At 47.5% G+C, this 15,772-nt stretch overlaps 1 protein-coding gene across 10 annotated transcripts in view; it reads left to right on the top strand.

The window, feature by feature from the left end:
- LOC129461052 (zinc finger protein 587) overlaps positions 1-14,674 on the top strand; it is a 125,628-nt gene extending 110,954 nt beyond the window's left edge. For 3 of the 10 annotated variants that reach the window (XM_063615298.1, XM_063615299.1, XM_055239874.2), the window contains 2 exons: positions 4,515-4,644; positions 9,218-14,674. In XM_063615298.1, coding sequence (XP_063471368.1) covers positions 4,515-4,644; positions 9,218-10,788 — 1,701 coding nt within the window. In that variant the 3' untranslated portion in view covers positions 10,789-14,674. Of the gene's footprint in view, positions 1-439; positions 2,485-4,514; positions 4,645-9,217 lie in introns of those variants that run through there. The other 7 variants (XM_063615300.1, XM_055239875.2, XM_063615304.1 and 4 more) reach the window with 5 other exon arrangements.
- The last annotated feature ends 1,098 nt before the right edge of the window (positions 14,675-15,772 follow it).

The raw sequence follows: 15,772 nt of genomic DNA, 5'->3' as shown, positions 1-15,772 counted from the left end.
GGTCAGGGAACCAAGAAATGTAGCAGGACAAGTCACAGACAAAACTTCTCAGACACCTGATTAAGGAAGGAAGAGGTTTTTTATTCGGCCGGGAGCATCGGCAGACTTGTGTCTTAAGAGCCAAGCTCCCTGAAAAAGAAATTCCTAGCCCTTTTAAGGGCCTACAACTCTAAGGGGGTCTACATGAAAATGTCATAATAGGTCAAGCAAGCATGAGGAACGTGACTGGAGGCTACATACGTCAGTTAACAGAACAAAAACTTTTACAGTGCTTTCTCATACAATGTCTGGAATTTACAGATAACACCAGTAGTTTTGGTCAGGGGTTAATATTATTATTATTTCAACCACCAGGGCCAGGTGGTGGCGCCAAGGTCGTCTAGCTATTTATCTTACTTCTGTTTCTTTTTAACTTTTTGCCTTCTCCCTTTTCTCCTGTCTTATAAACTAGGGAAAAGGGGAGGTTGAGAAAAAACTGGAAAGGACAACAGAAGAAGTAGTGATCTCATACCGTAGAGGGACAAGAAAGGGTTTAGGGAGGCGTGAGCTTATCAAATCCCATGACATGTTTGTAATGTCTGCCTCTCCCCTCAGGCACTCCTGGCTGCAGAAGCACTTAGGGAACCCACACAGGAAAGTGGAGGGTGTTCCATTCCCTCATTGGTCCTGACCCCATCCACAGGTTCTCTAGCTTGTGGTGTCCTGGGACTCTTAAGTGCCATTTTTTCAGTCCTTTGATCCGAGGACCCTGGAGAATCTCTAAACCCAGGATACTAAGGCCATGGAAGGTTATATGCAAGTATGCCCATTTCAGTCAACCAATGTAAACACTCTTGTAAGATTAACCCAGGATTTGCTACCAGGTTGTGAAATGCTTAGAGATAAAATGGATCAAAGTCAGGAGGTGATATTACCACAGTTCTATCTGGCTACAGGCTTCATCTCATTGGACCTTGGTGCACACACTATGGGTTGAGGGAAGAGGAAGAAAGGTCAGAGATAAGGCTTCTGCCATAATCCAGGTGAGGGTTAATGGATCAGATACGTGGCAAATCACATGAGTCTGGATTCAAGATTCACTTTTTGTAAAGAGACAGCTAGGTTTTCTCTCTTTTTTTTTTTAATGTGGAATTTCAGTCTTGTTGCCCAGGCTGGAGAGCAATGGCGCAATCTCGGCTCACTGGAGCCTCTGCCTCCCAGGTTCAAGCAATTCTCCTGCCTCAGCATTCAAGGTAGCTGGCATTACAGGCACCCACCACCATGCCCAGCAAATTTTTGTATTTTTAGTGGAGATGAGGTTTTACCATGTTGGCCAGGCTGGTCTCGAACTCCTGACCTCAGGTGATCGTCCCGTCTCGGCCTCCCAAAGTGCTGAGATTATAGGCATGAACCAATGTGCCCAGCCGAGACAGCTAGTTTTTTTTTTTTTTTTTTTTTTTTTTTTTTGAGGTGGAGTTTCACTCTGTTGTCCAGCCTGGAGTCTAGTGGCACAATCTCGGCCCACTGCAACCTCCACCTCCTGGGTTCAAGTGATTCTCCTGCCTTAGCCTCCTGAGTAGCTGGGATTACAGGCATGTACCACCATGCCTTACAGACATAGGTTTTCTAATGTGGATGACAGGAGCATGAAAGAGGAATCGGGCATGAGCCCAAAGTTTTTGATCTTAGCAGCTGTAACCATGGACACTGCTTCAGCTGAGATGAGGCTGGAATTGACATAATATTCACTGTGGATATCCAGAGGGTTGTTTTGGCCATATGAAGAATCAGAGACTAATAAGTGGTGGCATCAAATGGATAGCTAGACATACAGGATGGGGTATCGGAGGGTGTTGATACTGGAGACATCCAATATATGAAAGCTAATGGGTGAATTATGGTTAGTTATGGGTCCATTTAGGAGGATATGCTTGAGATTATGGTGGTAAATATTTTCAGGGGGCAGGAAGGTGTGATTACAGGCTGAGGAGTGGATCTCTTACTTACGTTCCTGAGTGATGTTATTGGGCTTCCTAAACACCTGAGAGGGTGTGAGTGGCCATCATGGCAGGATGTATCAGACAGTAGAGTTTGGAAAGGGACATAGACATCCAAAGAGAGAATAGACAAGAGATAGATGCATGCAGAAGCATAGGAGTAATTCAGGGAAGATGACACTTAGGCCTGAGTTGGTGCCAAAGTTGTAACTGTTTTTGTTTTTTTTTCAGATGAAGTTTCGCTCTTTTTGCCCAAGCTGGAGTGCAATGGCGCCATCTCGGCTCACTGCAACCTTCACCTCCTGGGTTCAAGCAATTCTCCTGCCTCAGCCTCCCAAGTAGCTAGGATTACAGGCACCCACCACCATGCCAGGCAAATTTTTGTATTTTCAGTAGAGACTGGGTTTCACCATGCTGACCTGGCTAGTCTTGAACTCCTGACCTGGCTAGTCTTGAACTCCTGACCTGGTGATCTGCCTGCCTCGGCCTCAAAGTGCTGGAATTACAGGTGTGAGCCACTGTGCCTGGCCAGTTGTAATTATTTATCACTTTCTAGACTCACAAACATTTTGAGATGACTTTGGCAGTCCCTGGGGAGTTTCATTCGGCCTGGTGCATATGGACAGTGAAAAATATGCTCATCTGTAATAGTAGATTTGGTTTGCTTCACAAATCCATGGGCTGGGCTTTAAACGGCATTAGGTGGACAGAGGAGGGTTGTTACAGCTGAGGTCTCAGCTGGTGCAGCACAAAAGTGAAATAGGGCCATGGATATCTGAAGCCACATGTCGTTCTGTGTGGCTATGGAGTCATTCTGGGAGACATTCACAGGATGATTTGGGATTACCACTGCTATTGTAAACCATGGAAATTCTGTGTTAATATTGGATCCTGTTTGTATTTGTCAAGCATAGTCTGGATGCTTGTCCACATTTTGGTATAGGCCAGAATTGAAGGCCCAATATGATGTGTCACTTTGACATCTTGTGATAGTGGGACAACCTTAAAAGGTGTGAGTACAAATCTAATTCCCACTCTGCTCTCTTGAATAATGTATCCTAGCCTAACAACCCTTTTTATCAAGGTGATAAGGCAGGGTTCCAGGTTGTTATATTTTGTGGTGGGTTTCAATTCCATCCCTACCAGCAGAGTTATGGAAAGCATTGCATATTCCCAAGGGAATCATGGGCCGTTATACCCTCTTCATCTTGTGAAATAATTTTATTTGTAGGTGCTGGGTGTGGCAGCTCACCCCTATAATCTCCTCAGTTTCAGAGGCCAAGGCGGGTGGATCACTTGAGACCCGGAGTTCAAGACCAGCCTGGCCAACATGGTGAAACCCCATCTCTGGAATCCCAGCACTTTGGGAGGCCGAGGTGGGTGGATCATGAAGTGTGGAGATCGAGACTGTCCTGGCTAACATGGTGAAACCCCGTCTCTACCAAAAAAAAATACAAAAAATTAGCCAGGCGTGGTGGCAGGCACCTGTAGTCCCAGCTACTCGGGAGGCTGAGGCAGGAGAATGGCCTGAACCTTGGGAGGCAGAGCTTGCACTGAGCTGAGATCATGCCACCGCACTCCAGCCTGGGGGACACAGCAAGACTCCGTCTCAAAACAAAACAAAACAAAAACAAAAAACAAAAAAAAATTAGCCGAGTGTAGTGGTGCATGGCTGTAATCCCAGCTACTTGGGAGGCTGAGGCACAAGAATCACTTGAACCTGGGAGGCAGAGGCTGCAGTGAGCCACGATTGTGTCCCTGCACTCCAGCCTAGGTGACAGAGCTAGACTATGTCTGAAAAACCCCCAAAAATAAACTTTTACTTCTGGGGATGCCAGAGAGGGGCTGAAGGTTGGGGAAACAGGTGGAAGTGGCCATGGGCATGTGTCTGTACAGTATAAAGAATGATGTATATTTAGAGAGCGAAGTTGTCTAATGGGCTCAGGTAGCTGCCTTGGGCTTTACGTGAGCTTGGATATCGCTATTCAGAAGGGGGTGTGGACCTTTTGTTTGTCTTGAGACGGTGTCTTGCTCTGTTGGCCAGGCTGGAGTGCAGTGGTGCGATCTCGGCTCACTGCAAGCTCCGCCTCCCGGGTTCACGCCATTCTAAGGCCTCAGCCTCCCGAGTAGCTGGGACTACAGGCGCCCACCTCCATGCCTGGCTAATTTTTTGTACTTTTAGTAGAGACAGGGTTTCACCGTGTTAACCAGCATAGTCTCTATCTCCTGACCGTGTGATCTGCCCACCTCAGCGTCCCAAAGTGCTGGGATTACAGGTGTGAGCCACCGCACCCAGCCCAGAAGGGGGTGGACCTTTTTATGTCAGGACCTCAGCATGGATACCTATTTGTCTACCTACTTGTTGCTGATGGCAATTGACCAGTGGGCCCATGAAGAGACAAAGGCACCAGTGGACATGGTTTCAACTCTGTGTTGGGGACCTTGGGAGGAGGATGGGCAAGTGTGGGTGTGTGGGAGAGGTCGGTTGTGGTACCTCAGCAGAGGGGCTGTTTGTGGTTTCATCTGTCACTATCATAGCAGGGCACTGTGACCTTTGAAGATGTGGCTGTGAACTTTTCCCAGGAGGAATGGAGTCTTCTTAGTGAGGCTCAGAGGTGCTTGTACCGTGATGTGATGCTAGAGAACCTGGCTCTCATATCCTCGCTGGGTAAGTTGCTCACGCTCACCTTTGTGACCTGAGGTAGTTGCCGTTACCGTTTTGCATTGACAGGACTGTCTTTCTCACTTAAGGGGCCTGGACACAGGTTCCTTCTACACTTCTCTGTGTAAGTTGTGTGGTTAGTAGGAGTAAGGTGTGTGTATTGCCTTTTCCTCTCCTTTTTTTTTTTTTCTGAGACGGTGTCTTGCTCTGTCACCCAGGCTGGAGTACAGCAGCACCATCTCGGCTCACTGTAAGCTCTGCCTCCTGGGTTCATGCCATTCTCCTGCCTCAGCCTCCCAAGTAACTGGGACTACAGGCGCCTACCACCATGCTCGGCTAATTTTTTTTGTATTTTTAGTGGAGACGAGGTTTCACCATGTTAGCCAGGATGGTTTTGATCCCCTGACCTCGTGATCCAGCCGCCTCAGCCTCCCAAAGTGGTGGGATTATAGGCGTGAACCACCACGCCCGGCCACCTTTTCCTCTCCTTAAGCAGCTCCAACACCTGCTCTGCTCCAGGCTCCCAGGGAAGGAGTCAGAGTCAGGAGTCTTATTGGCACCTTAATGTATCCACTTTGCCTGTTCTCTGGCTGTCAGGTGACTGTCCAAATCCGTAGCTCTTGTGCGCCCAGGTTCTATTAACGCTTCCTTCCTCTATCTGACAATCCTTCGTGCCTCCTTGTACCAAGAATTGCCTTCATTGACATTGTCACTACCTACATAGACCATAGACTGTGCTTGCAAGACTCTGCTTAGGAATTCTCTTGTAATACTTAGTTTACTCTCCTGTGGGCTGTCAGGTGCTTAGTTGTCCTGAGCTAGTGTTGGCTGTTCATCTCTGCTGTCTCTCCCTTCATACTTATATCATCCGGTCCCATGTACCGGGGTGAGATGGAGAGTCCTCTGTGTTTGACAAGATGCGGTTCAATTCAGGCTCATCACGATAGGCTCAAAGGGAGACTGTCCCTCAGGAGTGCCATGCTGGGGGAGGGCATGACTTCAGGGGTTTATCCAAATCATACCAGAAGACATTTATATTTGCCGAGTATTTTTGTGGCAATATGAGTAGGCACACACTCTTCGTCTTTTTCTTTTTTTTTTTTTTTCAGAAGAGTGGATTTAAACTTTATTTTTTTTATAGGACTAGAAGGAATTTTATTTCTTTTTGCACACAAAACAATAAACATTTTCTAAAAATACAAACAAAAAGATGCATATCAAACATATTAGGAAGGTTGCACATAGCAAGACGGGGAATAGAAATGGGGGGTGGGAATTAAGCAAAATAAATGAGAGAGGGACTTTGTATGGTTCGATGATAACAACTCAATCCTCTATTTGACAAAGAAGAAGGAGAAGGAAAAAATTAGAGTATGACTCCAGGGTAGACATGTTTTGTTGTCGCTGGGTTGGTTGGTTGGTTTGTCTGTTGTATTTTTCATGTTTTGTCATGTTGGCCAGGCTGGTCTCGAACTCCTAGCCTCAAGTGATCAACCTGCCTCGGCCTCCCAGAGTGCTGGGACTACAGGCGTGAGCTACCATGTCCAGCCCCCACATTGCCTCTGTCCTCCATGGTAGACCTCCCAGACAGGGCGGCCGGGCAGAGGAGTTCCTCACTTCCCAGACGGGGCGGCCGGGCAGAGGCGCTCCTCACTACTTCCCAGACGGGGCGGCCGGGCAGAGGCGCTCCTTACTTCCCAGATGATGGGCGGCTGGGCAGAGGCGCTCCTCACTTCCCAGATGGGGCAGCCGAGCAGAGACGCTCCTCACTTCTTCCCAGATGGGGCGGCCAGGCAGAGGCGCTCTTCACTTCCCAGACGGGGTGGCCAGGCAGAGGCCCTCCTCACATCCCAGATGATGGGCGGCTGGGCAGAGGCGCTCCTTACTTCCCAGATGGGGCAGCCGAGCAGAGACGCTCCTCACTTCTTCCCAGATGGGGCGGCCGGGCAGAGGCGCTCCCCTCTTCCAGATGGGGCGGCCAGGCAGATGCGCTCTTCACATCCCAGACGATGGGCGGCCAGGCAGAGACGGTCCTCACTTCCCAGATGGGGCGGCCGGGCAGAGGCGCTCACCTCCCAGACGGGGCGGCCGGGCAGAGGCGCTCCTCACTTCCCAGACGGGGTGGCCGGGCAGAGACTCTCCTCACTTCTTCCCAGTTGGGGTGGCAGGGCAGAGGCGCTCCTCACTTCCCAGACGGGGCGGCCGGGCAGAGACGCTCCTCACTTCTTCCCAGACGGGGCTGGCAGGCAGAGGTGCTCCTCACTTCCCAGACGGGGTGGCCGGGCAGAGGCGCTCCTCACTTCCCAGACGATGGGCGGCTGGGCAGAGACGCTTCTCACTTCTTCCCAGACGGGGCTGCCGGGCAGAGGTGCTCCTCACTTCCTAGATGGGGCGGCCGGGCAGAGGCGCTCCTCACGTCCCAGACTGGGCGGCCACTCCTCACTTCCCAGACTGGGCAGGTGGGCAGAGGTGCTCCTCACTTACCAGACGATGGGCGGCCGGGCAGAGGCTGCAATCCCAGCACCCTGGGAGGCCAAGGCAGGCGGCTGGGAGGCGGAGGCTGCAGCGAGCCAAGACCATGCCACCGCTCTCCAGCTCGGGCAACACCGAGCACCGAGTGAGTGAGACAACATCTGCAGTCCCAGCACCTCGGGAGGCTGAGGCGGGCAGACCACTCAAGGTCAGGAGCTGGAGACCAGCCTGGCCAACATGGTGAAACCGCGCCTCCAGCCAAAGGACAAAAACCAGGCAGGGGTGGTGGCGCGCGCCCGCAATCCCAGGCAGCCCGCAGGCCAAGGCAGGAGAATCACGGGAGCCAGAGGCAGGGAGTCTACAGCGAGCTGACTACACTCCAGCCTGGGCAACAGAGGGAAGAAAAGAAAGAGAGAAAAAGAAAGAAAAGGAAGGAAAGAAAAGGAAGAAAAGAAAGAGAGAAAAAGAAAGAAAAGGAAGGAAGGAAAGAAAGGGAAGAAAAGAAAGAAAAAGAAAGAAAAGGAAGGAAGGAAGGAAAGAAAGGAAAGAAAAGAAAGCAAGCTGACCCTCAATTTCTAAGGTAGCCATCCCCATAGAAATACAATGCAAGCCACCTAATGTAATAACCTATGTATTATAAAACTTCTAATAGCCCCATTAAAGAAGTAAAAATTTTGAATAATATATATTATTTAATGTAATAGATCCAAAATACTTTCATTTTGGAACAACAAAATGTAATTTTGGCAACAGAGGGAAGAAAAGAAAGAAAGAAAGAAAAAGAAGGGAGGGAAGGAAGGAAGGACCACTATTTCTTTTTCTCCCCATTGTTGAGACTTTCACACTTGTTAGTTCTGTACGTTTTCACTGCTTCTGTGATATCCACCCCAGCACTAATACTCACATCTCTGGACTCCACATCTCACCCATTTTTCTTGTGCTTTCATCTGCAGTTGTCTCTGATATTGCTGCATCGGTTACGTATTAGGAAGTGTATGCCCATTGTTAAACCATCCATGACCACCCCCTGCTGTGTTGTACTCACATTTTCTTGGTCTTGACATATGCTTCTCTCTCTATATATATGTATCTATATATGTGTGTGTATATATATGTGTGTATGTGTATATATATGTGTGGGTATACATATATTTTTTGAGAGAGAGTTTTGCTCTTATTGCCCAAGCTGGAGTGCAATGGTGCGATCTTGGCTCAGTGCAACCTCTGCCTCCTGGGTTCAAGCGATTCTCCTGCCTCAGCCCCCCGAGTAGCTGGGATTACAGGCACATGCCACCATGCCTGACTGACTTTTTGTATTTTTAGTAGATATAGGGTTTCACTATATTAGCCAGGCTGGTCTCGAACTCCTGATAGGTGATCCGCCCGCCTCGGCCTCGAAAAGTGCTGGGATTACAGGAGTGAGCCACCGTGCCCCACCCATATTCTTCTATATAGCACTCAGATGTCATCAGGAGATAAAGCACTCACATGTCATCAGGAGATAAAGTCCTGTACACAACTTGCTTGTAGAGGAAGGTGCTGTAGACCCTGCCTCTACTCCCTGTGTTGCATGTATGCTTGTGCTCTTTACATCATGAAGCCTCCTGGATTCTGTGACCTTTATAGCCCAGGAATTCTAAGCAGCCCCATCTTTTTCTTTTTCTTTTTTTTTTTTTGTGATTGAGTCACTCTGTTGTCCAGGCTGGAGTGCAGTGGCATGATCACCGCTCACTACAAACCTCCGCCTTCCAGCTTAAAATGATTCTCCTGCTTTAGCCTCCCGAGTAGCTGGGATTACAGGTGTCCACAACCACACCCAGCTAACTTTTGTGTTTTTAGTGGAGATAGGGTTTCACCATGTTGTTCATGCTGGTCTTGAACTTCTGACCTCAGGTGATCCACCCGCCTCGGCCTCCCGAAGTGCTGGGATTACAGGCGTGAGCCACCGTGCCCAGCCAGCAGCCCCCATCTTCAACTTGAAGCCAACATTGTGTTCCTGCAAATATTTCTATAGAGTAATTCCTTAATTTGTGAGACGTACTTCTGGGTTGGCTGTGCCTTCCCGTCAGAGGTACTTTGCACTTGACCAGCATTTTCTTGCTTTCAGATTGTTGGTGTGGATCAAAAGATGAGGAGGCACCATGTAAGCAGATAATGTCTGTACAAAGAGAGTCTCAGAGCAGGACTCCCAGGGCAGTTATTTCTCCTAAGAAGGCTCACCCCTGTGAAATGTGTGGCCTCATCTTAGGGGAGGTTTTTCACTTTGCTGACCACCAGGAAACTCATCACAAGCAGAAGCTGAACAGGAGTGGAGCATGTGGAAAAAACTTGGATGACACTGCAAACCTTCATCAGCGCCAGAAGCAGCATATTGGAGAGAAATTCTACAGAAAGAGTGTCAGAGAAGCATCGTTTTTAAAGAAACGTAAGTGCAGGGTGTCACAGGAGCCATTTGTCTTCTGTGAGTTTGGGAAGGACGTTCTGCCCAGTTCAGGATTACGCCAAGAAGAAGCTGCTTACCCTGTAGAGAAGACAGACAGTGAAACTACGCATGGCCCACCCTTTGAGGAGGGAAAATCTAATTACAGGTGTGGAAAACGCACAAGAGCCTTCAGCACCAAACACTCAGCTATTCCACACCAGAAACTTTTCACTAGAGATGGATGTTATATGTGCAGTGATTGTGGAAAATCCTTTAGCAGATATGTCAGCTTCAGTAATCATCAGCGAGATCACACTGGAAAAGGACGTTATGAGTGTAGAGAGTGTGGGAAATCTTATAGTCGAAAGAGCAGCCTCAATCAACATCAACGAGTTCACACTGGAAAGACAGCTTATCCCTGTGAAGAATGTGGGAAATCTTTTAGTCAGAAGGGCAGCCTTATTAGCCATCAGCGTGTTCACACTGGAGAAGGGCCTTATGAGTGTGGAGAATGTGGGAAATCTTTTCATCAAAAGGGTAACCTCATTCAACATCAGCGAGGTCACACTGGAGAGCGAGCTTATCACTGTGGGGAATGTGGGAAATCTTTTCGTCAGAAGTTTTGCCTTATTAACCATCAGCGTGTTCACACTGGAGAAAGGCCTTACAAGTGTGGAGAATGTGGGAAATCTTTTGGTCAAAAGGGCAACCTCGTTCACCATCAGCGAGGTCACACTGGAGAAAGGCCCTATGAGTGCAGGGAATGTGGGAAATCATTTAGGTACAGATCCCACCTCACTGAACACCAGAGACTTCACACTGGGGAAAGACCTTACAACTGTAGGGAATGTGGGAAATTATTTAACAGGAAGTATCATCTTCTTGTTCATGAGAGAGTTCACACTGGAGAAAGGCCATATGCGTGTGAGGTATGTGGGAAATTATTTGGTAATAAGCACAGTGTGACTATACATCAGAGGATTCACACTGGAGAAAGGCCATATGAATGCAGTGAATGTGGGAAATCATTTCTTTCCAGCTCTGCACTTCATGTTCATAAAAGAGTTCATTCTGGACAAAAGCCTTATAAGTGCAGTGAATGTGGAAAATCCTTTTCTGAATGTTCCAGTCTCATTAAACACAGGAGAATTCATACTGGAGAAAGGCCTTATGAATGCACCAAATGTGGAAAAACATTTCAGCGAAGCTCTACCCTCCTTCATCATCAGAGTTCACACAGGAGAAAGGCCTTATGACAGCAGTGAACATGAGAAATCCTTTGCTGAAACATCCAGACTCATTAAACACAGGAGAGTTCATACTGGAGAAAGGCCTCATGACTGCTGTCAACGTAGAAAACATCAGAATGTCTGCTCTCCTTGGTTTTAAGAGACTTCGCATTGAGATGGAGTCTCGTTCTGTCACCCAGGCTGGAGTGCAGTGGTGCAGTCTTGGCTCACTGCAACTTGGGCCTCCCAGGTTCATGCGATCCTCCTACCTCAGCCTCCCGAGTAGCTGGGATTATGAGTACACACCACCACGCCCAGCTAATTTTTGTATTTTTAGTGGAGATGGGGTTTTACCATGTTGGCCAGGCTGGTCTCGAACTCCTGATCTCAACTGATCCACCCACCTTGGCTCCCAAAGTGTTGAAATTACAGGCATGAGCCTCTTCACCCGGCCTTCATTCTTTTCATATTGCTTAGAATATGACATGCTGAACAAGGCATGGTGGCTCATGCTTGTAAACCTGATGCTTTGGGAGGACAAGGTGGTTCATTTGAGGCCAGGAGTTAGTGATCAGCCTGGGCAACATAGCCAGACCTCCTCTCTACAAAAAGAAAAAAGAATGACATGCTATGAAAACTTACTGTATATCATTCATCTGTTGAAGTGTATTTCAGTTGCTTCTTGTTTTTGTCTGTTTTAAATAAAACTGCTATATTTGAATGCAGTTGTTCATATAGGTATGTTTCACTATGGTAATATGGTGGTGTGCAGTGCCTGAGTCACATGATAGATTAAAGTACAACTCTTTTTTGAGTGATCTGCCCACCTCGGCTTCTCAGGTGTGACCTACTGCGCTCGGCCTAGTGTACAACTTTTTAAGCAATGCCAAACTATGACTTAAGAATAAAATTATTGCTCTTGTTTGTATATCTACCATCAGTGTCCAAGAATTTATTCTATCATCTTACCAAGAGGGAGTATGGTTAGTATTTGAAATTGTTTATTATCTTAATAAGTGGTTATAGCTTTTTGAGTCAATGGTTTATGTTTTGCATATTTTTTTGTTTTGAGACAAGGTCTTGCTCTGTCTCCCAGGCTGGAGTGCAGTGGCACAATCTCAGCTCATTGCAACCTCTGCTTCCTAGGCTCAAGCACTCTGCCCACCTCAGCCTCCAGAGTAGCTGGAAATACAGGCATGCACCACCACAACTGGGTAATTTTTGTATTTTCTGTAGAGAGTGTTTTACCTTTTTGCCCAGTCTGATCTCAAAGTCCTGGGCTCAGGCGATCCACTTGCCTAGGCCTCCAAAAGTGCTTGGTCTACAGATGTGAGGCACCCTGCCTGGCCTCACCTGTAGGCTTGTTTTTTAAAATGAATTTTATCTATTTCTCATTTCATTAAGATATTTAAAAATAATGAAATAACAAAGACGTATGTTGGACTTCATTCTTCAGTGATATCACTTTGCTGCAAGGAACATTTGGTTTCCTTTTTTTTTTTTTGAGATGGAGTCTAGCTCTGTCTCCTAAGCTACAGTGAAGTGGCATGATCTCGGCTCACTGCAACCTCCACCTCCCGGATTCAAGCAATTCTCCTTGCCTCAGCTGCCTCATTAGTAGGATTACAGGCACGCGCCACCACACCCAGCTAATTTTTGTATTTTTAGTAGAGACCGGGTTTCACCATGTTGTTCAGGCTGGTCTCAAACTCCTGACCTCCTGATCCACCCACCTCGGCCTCCCAAAGTGCTGGAATTACAGGCGTGAGCCACTGCACCTGGCCTGTATTTTTTTCTTTAGTAGAGATAGGGTTTTACTGTTTGCCAGGATGGTCTCGATCTCCAGACCTCGTGATCCGCCCGCCTTAGCCTCCCAAAGTACTGGGATTATAGATAGGTGTGAGCCAACGCACCCTGGCCACTTTGTGTCTTTGCAACATTTTTTAGATATGTATTTGTGTTTTTTGGGGAGCATAATTTGCAAATGGAATCTCTGTTATTTTCCTAACATGCTTGGTGGATACAAGAGTTAAGACTTCCTGTTCCGTTTAGTGTAACAAAAGAAAGTTAAGAAATGTGGATAAAAGATTGTAAGTTAGAAATGGCAAGATAATCAGCTATATGAAGAATCTTGGCCGCGTGTGGTGGCTGAGGCCTGTAATCCCAGCACTTTGGGAGGCTAAGGTGGGCGGATCAGAAGGTCAGGAGTTCAAGACCACCCTGGTCAATATGGTGAATTCCTGTCTGTACTAAAAATACAAAAATTAGTCAGGTATGGTGACGGGTGCCTGTAGTCCCAGCTACTTGGGAGGCTGAGGCGGGAAAATCAGTTGAACCTGGGAGGTGGAGGGTGCATTGACCCAATATTGCACCAGTGCACTCCAATCTGGTGACAGAGACATCATCTCAAAAAAAACAAAAATCTCAATCCATAAATGTTACATTTTACAATTTTATAACAGCATGTTATATAGGCACAGATATTATCCCTAAAAGTTTTTTTTTTTTGAGTTACAGTCTCAGTCTGTCACCCAGGCTGAAGTGCAATGGCGTGGTCTCAGCTCACTGCAACCTCCACCTCCCAGGTTCAACTGCCTCTCTTGCCTCAGCCTCCCAAGTAGCTGGGCCTACAGGTTCCTGCCACCAGGCCCAGCTAATTTTTGTATTTTTAGTAGAGGTGGGCTTTCACTACATTAGCCAGGTAGGTCTCAAACTTCTGACCTCATGATCCACCCCCCTCGGCCTCCTAAAGTGCTGCGATTACAGGCTTCTGCCACCGCACTCGGCTTATCCCTAGAAATCCTATGATAGCATGATGTATAGGCACCTAAAGGTATGACACTTGAGAAATGTGAATAAAAGATTGTAAGTTACAAATAGCAAGGTACAATCAGATGTTAACAGTCTCAACCCCTAAATGTCGCCTTGTATTACAGCATGTTATATAAGCGCATATAGGCACATATATGAAACAGTGATACTTCATTCTCAGTTGTGGGCAGCAAGCCACCCAGGCGCCGAGGCAAGAGACTAAGGACACGAGCTGTTCCAGCATAATAAAATATAAAACAAGAATAGTCATACCAGATATAGATCTTAGATATGATTATATATGAATATCATTAATCATTAGTTGGTAGTAATTACTCTTTATCCCAATATTATAATAATCCCTGCTCTATAATCATAACCTAGGAAAAACCAGGCCATACAGAGATAGGAGCTGAGGGGACACAGTGAGGTGTGACCGGAAGACAAGAGTGCGAGCCTTCTGTTATGCCCAGACAGGGCCACCAGAGGGCTCCTCGGTCTAGCAGTGACGCCAGCATCTGGGAAGATGCCCGTTGCCAGGGGGACCATGGTCTAGTGGTAGCAAAAGGTGTCAAGCAACAACACCTGCTACTTAGCAGACCAGGAAAGGGAGTCACCTTTTCCCCGGGGGAGTTTAGAGAATACTCTGCTCCTCCATCTCTTGTGGAGGGCCTGACACCAGTCAGACTTTCCCGCAGTTATCCGGAGGCCTAACAGTCTCCCTGTGATGCTGTGCTTTAGTGGTCACGCTCTTAGTCCACCTTCATGTTCCATCCTGTACACCTGGCTCTGCTTTCTAGACAGCAGTAGTAAATTAGTGAAAGTACTAATAGTCTCTGATATGTAGAAATAATGGTGTAAGCTGTCTTTCTCTTTGTCTTCTCTCTCTCTCTGCTTTGGCTGCCAGGCAGGGAAGGGCCCTCTGTCCAGTGGACACATGACCCACGTGACCTTACCTATCATTGGAGAAGACTCACATTCTTTACCCTGCCCCTTTTGCTTTGTATACAATAAATAACAGCGGAGCCAGACATTCGGGGCCACTACCGGTCTCCGCGCATTGGTGGTAGTGGTCCCCCTGGCCCAGCTGCCTTTTCTTTTATCTCTTTGTGTTGTGTCTTTATTTCTACACTCTCTCGTCGCCGCACGCAGGGAGAGACCCACCGACCCTGTGGGGCTGGACCCTACATCTGGCGCTCTGACGTGGGGCTCTCCCTCGCTGTGTGAAGTTGCACCCTGACTACGGGATCAGCGGAGGAGTTCAACGAGAGATTCCTGAGAATTGCGGTCAATAAATTTGGTGGTAAGCTACAGCACTCAGAGTATTCCGGGGACACCATGGGACAGGCCAGTACAAAGTACTCGGCTTATTTAAATTTTATAAAAACTCTTCTTAAGGAGGTGTTAAAGTCTCTACTGAAAAGTTAATTGAACTATTTGAGGTTGTAGATCTTCTTTGTCCTTGGTTTCTGACTGAGGGAACTTTAGAACTTAAAGATTGGGATGAGATTGGCAAACAATTCAAAATTGCTCATAAAGGGGGACATTTTATCCCACCCACCATTTGGTCAATCTGGGCTTCGGTTCGCTCTGTCTTAGACTCCTTACAGACTCAGGAGGACAACATGGAGACTGATCCCTCCTACCTCTCCTCTGAGGAGGCCGAGGAAGTTCTCAGTTCTCTTTCCCCTGAGGATACTGCACAAATTGAGAACAAAATTTCACAGGAGGACTTTCACTCTGACGTGCCTGTGCCGCTGCCACCCACACCAGAGGCTACCGCACCCCCGTTGTCGCTTTACGATGAGCTTTTAACTGACCTAAATGCACTCATTTCCCCCAACCAGCAAAACTCAGCTGAAACATAACACCCATTGCGGCCAGACCCTCCTGTCTCTCCTCCCTCTTTTAACGCTGCCACTGTGCAAATAGCGGATAAGATCAGGCAGCCTGAAAACGAGTCTATAAATTATGTTCCTATGCAACCCGGTACAGAGGCTCCGCTATCTGAACAACCAGGAAAAGAGGCTCCCAATTCTCGGCCCGGTAGGGAGGCCCTCAATCCCATTTCTTCTCATCAGACTCAGAGTCACAGGCTCCCTTGAAACCTGGATCCTTTTCTGAAAATCGGACTCAGAGTCACAGGCTCCCTGGAAGCCTGGATCCTTTTCTGAAAATCGGACTCAGTTAGAGTCACAGG

Source organism: Symphalangus syndactylus, chromosome 13, assembly GCF_028878055.3.
Source record: "Symphalangus syndactylus isolate Jambi chromosome 13, NHGRI_mSymSyn1-v2.1_pri, whole genome shotgun sequence".
Classification (NCBI taxonomy): Eukaryota; Metazoa; Chordata; class Mammalia; order Primates; family Hylobatidae; genus Symphalangus; species Symphalangus syndactylus.
The sequence above is the reverse complement of the archived record's forward strand: the minus strand, read 5'-3'. Positions and strand labels throughout refer to the sequence as shown.